Here is a 14,135-nt window from a genome sequence, read left to right on the forward strand (position 1 = left end):
ATGAAGACAGTCCTCTTTGAAAAAATCGATTTATTAGCCTATAAGGGCTGATGCAACGTTTCGGCTCCAAATGTGAGCCTTTCTCAAGCAGTGACAAAGTGTAGATGCCAGGTTTTTATACATATAGATAATCATAAATTTATCATATATCATTAAACTATGGATACAGTGCTGTGCCAAATAATTTAGATCCATGCATTTCACATATACATACAGGTGCTTCTCACAAAATTAGAATATCATCAAAAAGTTAATTTATTTCAGTTCTTCAATACAAAAAGTGAAACTCATATTATATAGAATCATTACAAACAGAGTGATCTGTATCAAGTGTTTATTTCTGTTAAGGTTATGGCTTACAGCCAATGAAAACACATTAATTACAGTTTCCTCTTTTATTATGTATAATGCCGTCCCTTATTACATAAAATCCTCTCTATTTATGTATGGTGCCGTCCTTTATTATGTAGCGTCCTCTGTTATTTGGGGCGCTGACAATTATTACATATCATCTATCTCACCATCCCTTACATTGAATATTCTCATTATTTTTGTTATTCACAGCGCCCTCTCTATTACATAGTGTCCTCTTTTGTTAGCTATAAAATGACTGAGTTGAAATGAGTTAAATTCCCTAGACACACAGGCCTGATTACTGCCACAACTGTTCTAAATCAAGAAATCGCTTAAATAGGACCAGCCTGACAATGTGAAGTGGACTAAAAGATCCTCAAAAGCTATACATCATGCTGCAACCTAAAGAAATTCAAGAACAAATGAGAAACAAAGTAAATGAGATCTATCAGTCTGGAAAAGGTTATAAAGCCATTTCTAAAGCTTTGGGATTCTAGCGAGCCACAGTGAGAGCCATTATCCACAAATGGCAAAAACATGGAACAGTATGAACCTTCCCAAGAGTGGTTGGCCGATCAAAATTACCCCAAGAGCACAGCGACGACTCATCCAAGAGGTCACAAAAGACCCCACAACAACATCTAAAGATCTGCAGGCCCCACTTGCCTCAGTTAAGGACTTGCTGCGGTAAATGGAACCATGAATTCTGCTGTTTACTAAAAAATCCTAAAGGAGAATGTCCGGCCATCTCTTAGTGACCTCAAGCTGAAGCGCGCTTTGATTACACAGCAGGGCAATGATCCAAAAACACACAAGCAAGTCTACCTCTGAATGGTTTAAGAAAAACAAAATTAAGACTTTGGAGTGGCCTAGTCAAATTACTGACCTCAATCACATTGAGTGCAGTGGCATGACCTTAAAAAGGCGATTCATGCTCGGAAACCCTCCAATGTGGCTGTAACATACCTGGCAGCGTGCTTGCATAGTGCACCATCTCTCACTATGCAAGATCGCAATCTTAACCTTCAGTCCAGTCTGCTAGTCTTGCTCCTGTTCATACTGTGTGCTTGCCTCTGGTCTGACTGCTTAGGGCAGCGGCCCGGTTACTTCCTGTTTCTTATAGCTGCTGTGGGCATACTCCTAATGCGTCCCCAGCCTATTGCTGTGAGTCACTGGATATTTAAACCCACTCCACCCTGTAGGAGAGGCCTGAGCAACACTAATTTCAGTGTGCTCCTACTCTGAAGTCGCCAGGTCCTGTTCTGTTTCTTGCCTGTCCCGCCATTCTGGGGGCTGTATTCTCAGACCTGTTATCTGTGTCTTCTAGCCTGTTTCCGCCTTTCTGGGGGCCGGATACTCAGACTCGCTCCTGTATCTCGTTGCAGTGTCAGTTCCTGTCTGAACACTCTCCTAGCCTGTTTGTCTGCCATTCTGGGGACCGTATACCCAGACTCACTCCTGTATCTTGTTGCAGTGTCAGTTCCTGTCTGAACACTCTCCTAGCCTGTTTGTCTCTATGTCCATATCTTCCCTTTTCCTGCAGTGTCTGAACCTGCACCTAACTCCAACTCATTGTCTCTGTACTTCTGTTTGTGAGTTTAGAGTCCACTCGCTACTTCATTGCAAGTACCTTGTGTGTTTCTGGTTCTGCTTGTCCCTTCCATTCTGTTCCATGTGAACAGAGCTCTTTCCTCTCTGCTCTGACTTGCTCACCGCTCCGGTGGTTTCTCTCTGCCCTGCCTTGCTCACCGCTCCGGCGGTTTCTCTCTGCCCTGCCTTGCTCACCGCTCCGGCGGCTTCGCCCTGCTCTGCCTTGCTCACCGCTCCGGCGGTTCCTCTCTGCTCTGCCTTGCTCACCGCTCCGGCGGTTCCTCTCTGCTCTGCCTTGCCCACCACTCCGGCAGTTTCGCCCTGCTCAGCCTTGTCCACCACACCTGCGGTTTCGCCCTGCTCTGCTTGCTCAACCCTCCGGCGGTACCTCTCGGTTCTGCCTTGCTCACCGCTCCGGCGGTACCTCTCTGCTCAGCCTTGCCCACCGCTCCAGTGGTTCCTCTCTGCTCTGCTTGTCTACCGCATCTGCGGTTCTGTTCCTGAATCCCAGTCTGTACTGGACCCTATCCAGCCTGCGCTCCAACCTGCTAGTGCCTCCCTGTCTGCACTCCAGCCGTGCTTGCCAGTACCCCCCTGTCTGCATACCAGTCGTGCTTACCAGTACCCACCTGTCTGAATACCAGTCGTGCCTGCCAATACCCACCTGAGCCAGCCTAACCTGCCTGTTCCTGCATTCCCTGGTGTGGATCAACAGCCGTGTCCGGGGTCTGACCTAGGAGTAGCACCTGGTCCCTCTGCACGGTTCCTCCTTGGTGCACAAAGTCGACTGAGCCGCCGTGCGACCTTGGTCGGATCGGGTTGATACTTAGTTATGCCCCTTCAAGCACTCCCCGGTTCATGGTACAGTGGGATCACTAATCACGCACACGCCAGCCAGTCCGGGCATGCGCATAACAGTGGCTGAATTACAACAATTTTGCAAATATAAGTGGGCCAAATTCCTCCAGATAGTTGTAAAAGACTCATTGCCCGTTATCGCAAACACTTGATTGCAGTTGTTACTGCTAAGGGTGGACCAACCAGTTATTGTGTTTAGGGGACAATCAATAATAAAGATCTTCATTTAAAAACTGCATTTTGTATTTACTTATTTTTTACTTACAGTAAATTTACATTTGCTTTGTGATCTGAAACACTTAAGTGTGACAAACATGCAAAAGAATTAGAAATCATGAAGGGGCAAACACTTTTTACCCCACTCTATGGCTGAATTCTGTCACTTGTCATATGGTTTTTTGTCCTGAGGACGAAGTATGGTACTTCGTAATGCATAGACAGTAAAAAAACGCATAATATTCTAGTGTGGACCTGGATTTACTTTTATCTACCAGCAGTGCAGATTTTCCACTTTTCTTTACTTTCCACATACTACTGGTTTGGGAGACCAAATGCACGTCAGCAAGTACCGAAGTCATAACAACAGTCGGTATTGTAGAGCTTTGGGAAGCACTCATAGTACTAGAAAACTGACCCTGCAGCTGGGACTGTGAAGATCCTAGCTTCTGGTATTTCCTGGCCAGTTCCTGAACCATCTGTGTCATATTTTACACCTGATCACAGAGTGCACCAACTGGATCCATTGGTGCGGGAAAAAAGTATAGGTCATGCGTAATGTGGCGCTAGTCACAACTCATGGACAGGCTGTGAAGCAGGGTAGTCAAAAGTTCTGGGGTCAGATAGCAAGAGAACACATAGAAAACTAAAGTTAAAAGACAAAGCCGAAGTCAAGTCATGATCTGAGGTCAGAATACCAGGAAGATAGCTGATCAGGGCAAAGGGGCTAGACAAATGGATGGTCAGGACAAGGTCCAAAGTCAGACAGCAAAGGATTAACAGAGCACAAAAATACAAAGCACACTACTGAGCAGATGCTACATCTGGAAGAAGTTTGAGACTGACAGCTCAGCTAAGTAACTGGGTAATCACCTAGAATAGGAAACACCTGAAAGAAGCTCAGCACTAGTGTTGAGCGAATTTGTTGAGCATTTCAAATTCGTGTTCGTGTTCGGGGTTTCGGCTCGTTCGCGCCAAAAAAATCGGCATCCCTGATTTACCACACTGTCACACAGATAACATCAGCGTGGCAATTCAGGGATGTTCGTGGGTGGAGCCGATTTTTTTGGGTGCAATCCAGCCAGAACCCTGAACACGAACCCGAATTTGAAATGCCAAACAAATTCGCTCAACACTACTCGGCACCGACAGCTCAGCTTACAACTGCACCAGATTGAACAACTGAGCTGTCAATCACAGCGTCCAAGACACACTGAGCGTAGGAATTTTGACACTCTGATGTTTATTAAGCAGAAGTTTATTAAGAGTTCATTTCCATGTAAAACATTTCCCACATTAAGAACATGAAAAAGGCTTCTCCCCTGTGTGATTACTCTGGTGACTAAGAAGAGATGATTTCTTCACAAAGCATTTTCCACATTCTGAACAGGAAAAAGGCTTCTCCCCTGTGTGAGTTCTCTGGTGTCTAACAAGAGATGATTGCTGGTTAAAACATTTTCCACATTCTGAACAGGAAAAAGGCTTCTCCCCTGTGTGAGTTCTTTGGTGTATAATAAGATTCAGTTTATAGTTAAAACATTTCCCACACTCTGAACAGGAAAAAGGCTTCTCCCCTGTGTGAATTTTCTGGTGTGTAACAAGATTAGATTTCTGGTTAAAACATTTCCCACATTCTGAACATGAAAAAGGTTTCTCCCCTGTGTGGGTTCTCTGGTGCTTAACAAAATCTGATTTATTGTTAAAACATTTCACACATTCTGAACATGAAAAAGGCTTCTCCCCTGTGTGAGTTCTTTGGTGCATAATAAGATTTAGTTTATGGTTAAAACATTTCCCACATTCTGAACAGGAAAAAGGTTTCTCCCCTGTGTGAGTTCTCTGGTGTCTAACAAGAGATGATTTCGTGTTAAAACTTTTCTCACACATGAAACAAGAAAATCTATTCTCTGCTATGTGTATTTTTTGATGTTTAAGAGTAGACTTTTCGCGGGAAAAGCTATTTCCATATTCTGAAAGTGAAAATGGCTTCGTTGGAACAATTTGTTTTTTAATGCTTATTTTGTGACTTTGATTTTCCTTAGTAGTTGGTAATGAATCAGAAGATAGGACCTGTTTCATAGGATCAGATGACAGATCTTCATTGTTAAGGGATGATGGTATATTTGGAGTAATGTCATTCACTTCAATTGCATCCTGTGGGATCTCAAGATCATCTGATTTAAAAATTGAAGACGTCAGCTGTCCCTCTGATCTCCTGGTACAGTCACCTGTTAAGAATAAAGCCAATTATTATTTTTGAATAAAATATCCTTGAGTTTTATATTTTTGAGCATTTCTACTTAAACTGTAAAAATAAGAAGTTATGTAAAAAAAATTGAATTATTCACCAAGACAATGACAGTTCACACTCTAATAAAAAACCTCATTGGATGATTCAGTAGAGCGTGGTGTCCAACTGTTTGTTCATTCTTCCCCCAAAAATATGGAATAAAAAGCCACCAAACAATGATATGTAGGCAAAAATAATACCAATAAAAACTTCTACTCATCTCACAAAAAAACAAGTCCCCACTCAGGTCCATCATCTGTCAGTGGAAAAACAGAGGTTTCCACATTATTAGTGGCTCAAAGACTCTAGAAATGCAACATGGCTTCCATAAACCAATCCAGCAATATCCGCTCTCCCAAAGTCAGATCTCCCCCTCGCTTCTGAGCCTTGCAGTGTGCCCAAACCACATTTAGCATCCATGTATTTGGCATTACTATAGTGAGAAGAACTCACTTAATTTACGGTGTGTGTCTCCTGGAGCACAATCTGGGCACTATGTGTTGGGTAATAAAATGGCAAATGTACAAGATTCATTCTCCAACATCCACTGCGTGCTAATTTCCGGAAAGCGCCTGTGGAGTCAAAATAGTCCCTACTCCTATAGATTAAATTCACTGACGGGTTATAATCTCCAAAATGGAGTCGCTTTACGGGGATTTCTACTGCTCTGGTTTTCTGTTATTTTGTCATATTAAGGCTTCTGACAAAGTTGTGTCCGATTGTTTTCTGGGATCGGCTCCTGTGACGTCTGCTTCTGTCACCAATAGTGGTAGAAAACGCAGCACAACTGGACCAGGGTGCACGAGTAGGGTCCAAAACCGTATATAGTATAAGAGAAACCTCGGTACTCAGGTAATGGATTTTAGCAAATTAAATTTTAATTGCAGTCCACAGCAAAAATAACGTTTCGGTCTATACGACCTTCATCAGTGTACCACTTGCTGGGAATGAAATAGAGAAGGAGGGTGAGGACGCAGTGTCTCAGGCACGTGATTCCTTGGGACCAGAAGATAAGGAGAAATGACAGACAAGACCGCGGTATCCACTGCTGGTGTCTGGCGTGCACTAATGAAGGTCGAATAGCCCAAAACGTTATTTTTACTAAAATCCATTACCTGAGTGCCGAGGTTTCTCTTATGCTTCTGTCCCTAAGTGCCGCCTCATCCAATCTGCAGGCGGCGCTGGTGATGGAGGATACATCAGAATTAGAAGCTCTGGGCGGCGCAGGCTTTGTCCAGCCACTAAGATTAGGGTGCCTGGGACCAGTAGTACCATCCAGTCTGGCAGTATGGGTGTGTGTGCTGTCCAGCTGGAGTAATCTGCTTCCTGCTTCAGCCAATTAGAAAGCACTGCACCCTACTAAAGCTGGAAGCATATTGCCGGAAGCTGCCAGATACAGCCTTGTTCTCCTCTGGTTCAGTCCTCTGTGCTCAGCTCCCGGCTTGTGTATTTGTGTCCTGTTGTGATCCCGGCCCGTTTACTGACTACTCTTGTGTCTTCTGATTTTGTAGAAGTCCAGATTTATGTAGAGGGGTTAAAGGGTGATGGGCAAAACTGTGACTATAGACAATAACATCTCCTGAAATGATCAAACTTAACAGTCTCCATCAGTAATAAATGAGTAACTAGTGGTGAAACCTCTCTGGGGTAATTAGAGTATGGGGCTCGGTGGCTCTTGGCAATCTAAACTATCATAAGGGACAATATTTTCTATCAGATGAGTTTCAAGAAGAAATATTAGACGCTCAAAAATAACTTATTATAATAGTGCAGAGCTTAGATTAAATTTACATCTTGGGCATTTGGCAGTGGCAAGGAAGACCTTTTCTTTTAAGACTTACAGACTCACATAAGTGAGGCCGGCCGATCCCACCACAATCAAACTATCATACAGAATGGAGCTGTAAAAAAAGAAACAATATAAAAACATGTAACATCTCCAACAACAACGTATGTATGAAGGGAGAACTCCAACACTAAACCGGAGTCGCACTCATTCATGGTGGACCATTGGAGCTACTACGACTCCTGAGCAGAAGAGTAGAGAAAGTATTAGCGCCCCCATTTCAGGAGAGATTGTGCAGTAATCTGAATTCCTTAGGATCGAAAACAAAATGGAATGACGTGGAGTGAATCCATGAAACCAGGGCTCGAGCCATGCCAACACATCTCCTGCAGGCGTGAATAATTGTATATTACAGCCATCAGCCATGCACAGCTTAGAGATATATCATGGCACAGGTGTAATGTTTTCTGTGTAGTTTATCACAATCCTGTTTGAAGTTAGTTGGTTTGAAAAGAAATTGAAAAGTCAGGATAAAGGGAAACTCTGTTGTTATTGGACAGAAAGTCACACTTGTCCCTCACTGCACATTTAATGTTGTCTAAAATAAAAGTGAAGTTTGGCCAGAAAGACGGGACCTGGTCTTGTAGGGACCATATGAGGACATTCAGCAGCACAGAAGGGAGAGAAGGTAGATTCATCCAATAAGATATCAGGATTCTAGGAAGCCAACAGCATCATTACCCTCCGCTTTCTCTTCAAGTGATTTTCTCACTTGTCAGCACATTCTACATACGCTGTCATTTGGCTTTGTAGTTTACAGATCTGGGCCGGTAACGGTCAGCGTCTCCTAATCCCAAGGGGTAGGTGGATCCTCCAGATTGTAAGTCCTACAGAAAAGGTCTTTCACAATTACAAAAAGTATTGTGAACATTTTTGGATGGAGGAAAATGTTGTGGTCTAGCGGTAAAATAGTGATTACATGATTGTGATACGGCCGGACTACACCACCGATAAAGCAGCCACAGCCGGTGACTGAGAAGAATCTGTGACTTCTCTGCATTTAGTGGTCACTACTCACCTGGGCGGTCATATGTAGGAATCTCCTCTTTACACCGCTCATCACCCCTCACATATGTCTCTGTAGTATCAATATGGGTCAGATCTTCACCCTGAAACAAATATTGTAAAAGTCACAGACAGATATAATACTGGTGGATAAAACAAGACTGAGCACAAGACCTTCACAAACATCTACACATCATAGGGGAGATCTCATGACACCTTCTCTCCATCTACCTGATGATCCTGAGGAACATTGGGATCTTCTTGTTTACAGTCCTGTGGAAGAAGACGACGGGGACATCTCTCTGGAGTTGTCCTCTTACTGAATAGATCTGGAGGAAACACATACAGGGACTGAATTCATTCTTTACATACAGATAATTATAGGCTGTGTGTATTTAGTCCTGTCTATTACCTGGTGATGTGAGGGGCTGGGGAACCTCCATCATGACGTCCTTGTACAGATCTTTGAGTCCTTCTAAATACTCCCACTCCTCCATGGAAAAATAGACTGCGACATCCTGACACCTTATAGGAACCTGACACATACAATGATACCGTCATCCCCTCGATCCCTCCATAGCGTTACTGTATAATGTCCCAGCATTCCCAGCAATGTCACCTCTCCAGTCAGCAGCTCAATCATCTTGTAGGTGAGTTCTAGGATCTTCTGGTCATTGATGTCCTCATGTATCAGGGGGTGAGGTGGAGGTCCCGTGATTGGTCTCAGGGGTGTCACCCATCCCTCAGACACAGGGTCCTGACAGCACTCACTAGAGGTCTTCTTCACTACTGTGTAATCCTGGTTATGGAGAGACACATTAATGAATCTCACTACAGACATTTCCAGAGTCCTCACCTCTCCAGTTCTGTCCATCTGTTATTCCCATAGATAAGAATGATGTAATGTGACGTCATCAGAATCTCTCACCTCTCCAGTAAGCCGGAAGAGGATCTCTAGGGTGAGGTGTAATATCCTCTCCACCATCTTCTTTCTGTCTCTAGCCATTCTTCTCTAGGAAAATTATATAGATAAATTATTAGTATCTAATATTGTATCAGACGGTAATGGGCAAGCTGAAAAGATATATAGGAGAGATGCATGTATGTCATCCTATGGTATGTTATTTTATTATTGTATGTACTGGTTTCTTGTTTTGTAAAAAAAAAAACCTAATGAAAAAATCTCAATAAAAATATATTGGATTAAAAAAAAAAAAAGAATAGCAAAAAGGCTTCTCCCCTGTGTGAGTTCTCGGGTGCTTAACCAAAGCTGATTTATGGTTAAAACATTTCCCACATTCTGAACATGAAAAAGGCTTCTCCCCTGTGTGAGTTCTCTGGTGATCAACAAAAACTGATTTCTGGTTAAAACATTTTCCACATTTGGAACAAAAAAATCTATTGTCCGCTGTGTGTAATTTTTGATGTTTAAGAATAGACTTTTCGAGGGTAAAACTATTCCCATTTTCTGAACGTGAAAATGATTTCTTTGCTTTAGGAGCAGTTCGTTTTTTAATGCTTATTTTATTTTGATTTTCCTTAGCAGTCGGTAATGAATCAGAAGACAGGACCTGTTTCTTAGGATCAGATGATTGATGTTTGCTGTGAAGGGATGATGGTATATCTGCAGTAATGGCATTCACTTCAATTGTATCCTGTGGGATCTCAAGATCGTCAGATTTAAAAATCTCCTGTCCATCTGATCTCCTGGTACAGTCATCTGCCAAGAATAAAAAACAATTATTAATTTTGAATAAAATATCCTTGAAATTTATATTTTTGAACATTTCTACTTAAAATATCTAAACAAACACATCCCTGTGCTACATGCTAATCCAGGGAAATGAAGAGATATATGCTGCATTTTCAAGGTGCTGCAGCCAACAACCACAATTAAATCGCCGAAAAGGTGGCCGCATAAGGTCCAGGGGACTGCGCGTCGCCCAACAAGGCCCGAGGCTACTGGCTTGGGACACTGATTGACAGGCGCAGGACAGGAGGGCGAGAGCCAGCGCAGTGAGACAACCGGGAAAGGTACATAGAACGGGGTCCCGTGCAAGTGCTCCTGAAATACCTGAGAGTTTGCTGGCTCACTACCCCGGAGGACACAGGACGACGTGGGCGGTTATAATCCGGAAAGTGCAACCTGAGGAACTTAACAACTGTGAGTAAAATCTGAAGACTGCACCCCACTGTGTCCTTGAATAATTGCTGCGCCAGCACCAGCCCTGCACTACACAGCACCAACAAACATCTACCTCATAAAATCCCCATCTACTGCCCTGGAGCTAAGCTCTGCCTGTGGAGAGCTGAACCAACTATGCTGCGTCACCATCAGCTCCAGAGGATCTGCACCGCAGCGGCGGTTCCATATAGCCGCATACCACAGGTGGCGTCATGAACATTATCTCTAAAAACTTTATTCCCCTTTTACTTTTCCCCTTTAATTGACCACCCTGGGTCACGGACTGGGTCACCACCACCGTGACCTCCCCCAGCATCGACCAGGACGGCTACCTAGTACCCCACGGCCCAGGGGGCGCGTCACTTCCATAAACCAATCCAGCAATATCGGCACTCCCAAAGTCAGATCTCCCCCTCACTTCTGAGCCTTGCAGTGTGCACAAACCACATTTAGCCTCCATGTATTTGACATTACTATAGTGAGAAGAACCCACTTAATTTACGGTGTGTGTCTCCTGGAGCACAATCTGGGCACTATGTGTTGGGCAATAAAATGGCATATTTGCAATATTCACTCTCCAACATCCACTGCGTGATAATTTCTGGAAAGTGACTGTGGAGCCAAAATAGTCACTACTCCTATAGATTAATTCACTGAGGGTTATAATTTCCAAAATTTAGTCACTTTATAGGGATTTCGTCCATTTTGTAATAATAGGGCTTCTGCAAATGGTGGGTCCCATCTCCTCTGGGATCTGCTCCTGGGACGTCTGCTTCTGTCACCAGGAGCCGCCTTATTCATCCTGCAGGCGGCGATAGTGATGGAAGAGACGTCAGAATCAGAAGCTCTGGGTGGTGCAGGTTCTGTCCAGCCACTAATATTAGGGTTGCTGGGACCAGTAGTACTATCCAGTCTGGCAGTATGGGTGTGTGTGCTGTCCAGCTGAAGTAATCTGCTCCCGGCTTCAGCCATTTGGAAAGCACCGCACCCTACTAAAGCTGGAAGCATATTGCCGGAAGCTGCCAGATACAGCCTTGTTCTCCTCTGGTTCAGTCCTCTGTGCTCAGCTCCCGGCTTGTGGATTTGTGTCCTGTTGTGACCTCAGCCCGTTTACTGACTACTGGTGTCTTCTGATTTTGTATTTCCTCTGCCCTCCTGGTTCTGACCCGGTTACCTTACTATTCATCTTGACGTTAAAGGGTGATGAGAAAGGCAGTCCCTGGGATCTGGAGTATATAGCGCCAAGCCTATTCGTGGTGGCCATCTTTTGAGTTGCCAGGTGACCATGAACATTTCCCCAATATATTGTGTCTGCAAACTATTCCACCAAGATCTGCATTCAAATAGCTAAATGTCGCTTCTCCCCTTCTTAACCTCCCATGTGCCCAGACAGTAATGTACAACCGTATATAGGGGATTGTCAGATTCAAGAGAAGTTGGAAAATAATTTGTAAGGTCCATTTGTTTCCTATTATCCTTTGTGAAGAATTCCAGAGTTATCACCACATAAAGTGACACACGTCAGATTTGAAAAATGGGGCCTAATTAGGAACAAAAAACTGGCTGCAGGAAGAGGTTAAATTAGAGTATTTTGAGAACTAACTACTATAGTCAAAAACTGACTATAGACAATAACACATCTACAGAAATGATCAATCTCAATAGTCTTCATCAGTAAAAAATTAGTAACTAGTGGTGAAACCTCTCTGGGGTAATTAGAGTATGGGGCTCGGTGGTTCTTCGTAATCTAAACTATGATAAGGGCCAATATTTTCTGTCAGATGACTTTCAAGATGAAATATTAGACATTGAAGGAGAACTTTTTATAATAGTGCAAAGATGAGGGGTCTTAAATTTAGACCTCGGGCATTGGGAAGAGGCAATGGAGACCTACTTTTAAAGACTACCAGGGAGTTACAGACTCACATAAGTGAGTCAGGCCGATCCCACCACAATAAAGGTATCATACAAAATGAACCTGGAAAAAAATACAGAATAAAAGATATGTTACATCCCAAACAACAACGTATGTATCAGGGGAGAGAACTTCAAACCTAAACCAGAGCCGCACTCATTTATGGTGGACCATTGGAGCTACTATGAGTCCTGACCAGAAGAGTAGAGAAAGTATTAGCGCCCCCATTTCAGGAAACATTGTGCAGTAATCTGAATTCCTTAGGATTGAAAATATAATGGAATTTATGACGTGGAGTGAATCCATGAAACCAGGGCTCGAGCCAACACATCTCCTGCAGGCGTGAATAAATGTATATTACAGCCATCAGCCACGCACAGCTTAGATATATATCATGGCACAGGTGTAATGTTTTCTGTATAGTTTATCACAATCCTGTTTGAAGTTAGTTGGTTTGAAAAGAAATTGAACAGTCAGGATAAAGGGAAACTCTGTTGTTATTGTACAGAAATTCACACTTGGCCTCACTGCACATTTAATGTTGTTGATCGTAAAAGTGAAGTTTGGCCAGAAAGACTGGACCTGGTCTTGTAGGGACCATATGAGGACATTCAGCAGCACAGAAGGGAGAGAAGGTAGATTCATCCAATAAGATATCAGGGATCTAGGAAGCCAACAGCATCATTACCCTCCGCTTTCTCTTACAGACCCATCATAATATTTTTCTTCAAGTGATTTTCTCACTTGTCAGCACATTCTACGTACGCGGTCATTTGGCTTTGTAGTTTACAGATCTGGACAGGTAACGGTCAGCGTCTCCTAATCCCAGGGGGTACGTGGATCCTCCAGGTTGTAAGTTCTATAGAAAAGGTCATTTACAATTACACAAAGTAATGTGAACAGTTTTGGATGGAGGAGAATGTTGTGATCTAGCGGTAAAATGGTGATCACACGATTGTGATACGGCCGGACTACACAACCGATAAAGCAGCCACAGCTGGTGACAGAGAAGAATCTGTGACTTCTCTGCATTTAGTGGCTACTACTCACCTGGGTAGTCATATGTAGGAATCTCCTCTTTACACCGCTCATCACCCCTCACATATGTCTTTGTAGTATTAATATGGGTCAGATCTTCACCCTGAAACAAATACTGTAAAAGTCACAGACAGATGGAGAAGTCACATCTATGATCAGATCTAATCCTGACATCTCCACCGTTCTCATTACACTATGATTGTAGAAAATCAATTAGTTTCTTTTAATAGATTACCTAATCAGTGTGAATCAATATACCGATGATGGAATAATCTATGTGTATGTATGTATGCAAATGTGTATATGCACATGGATTATGTTAATAGTTAGTTATATATTCATTAACAGCTTCTGTTCTAATCTGTATACAAGAACAACTAAATGATTTCCTGGGAATGGCGTATGCATGGGAATGGCTGATAACAGAAAGATTCATGTCGAGTTGGCAAAGATGGCGCTGAGAGGCGAACTCACTCCCTCCATCAGAATTCCTAAGGCGTTACTCAAACCAAGAGATACATAGATGAACGAATTATAGCGTGCCGAGTTATCAGAAAAGAGCAATAAATTTTTACTAATCCCACCTAGAAGGAGAATGCTATTTAACTCCATGTCTACCTAATAAAGTATGCCATTTTGCGTGGTTCAGTTTCTGAGTGAAGTTTTTCAACCAGATAAGCAGATTTGGTTAATTAGCTTCTCTGCATGCACTCAGACATCTTTAATTTGGAGGAGAGCAGTTACCTAGTGTATCTTAAATTGGTGTAACCTTCACAAATAGTGCCGTGTCTCGGAATGTGTATGATGAAGATCATCATGATCAGTGTGTGACACAACT

General features: G+C 43.0%; 1 protein-coding gene across 1 annotated transcript in view; it reads right to left on the reverse strand.

The window, feature by feature from the left end:
- Positions 1 to 430: 430 nt before the first annotated feature.
- LOC141207904 (uncharacterized) overlaps positions 431 to 14,135 on the reverse strand; it is a 182,986-nt gene continuing 169,281 nt past the window's right edge. The window contains exons 4-8 of the mRNA XM_073664466.1: positions 8,779 to 8,958; positions 8,572 to 8,695; positions 8,391 to 8,488; positions 8,173 to 8,263; positions 431 to 5,246 (exon numbers count right to left, since the gene is read on the reverse strand). Of these exons, the coding sequence (XP_073520567.1) occupies positions 4,315 to 5,246; positions 8,173 to 8,263; positions 8,391 to 8,488; positions 8,572 to 8,695; positions 8,779 to 8,958 (1,425 nt within the window). The 3' untranslated portion in view covers positions 431 to 4,314. The remainder of the gene's footprint in view (positions 5,247 to 8,172; positions 8,264 to 8,390; positions 8,489 to 8,571; positions 8,696 to 8,778; positions 8,959 to 14,135) is intronic.

The sequence above is a fragment of the Phyllobates terribilis genome, unplaced genomic scaffold (assembly GCF_046119375.1).
Source record: "Phyllobates terribilis strain yellow unplaced genomic scaffold, ASM4611937v1 Scaffold_167__1_contigs__length_4167997, whole genome shotgun sequence".
Lineage (NCBI taxonomy): Eukaryota > Metazoa > Chordata > Amphibia > Anura > Dendrobatidae > Phyllobates > Phyllobates terribilis.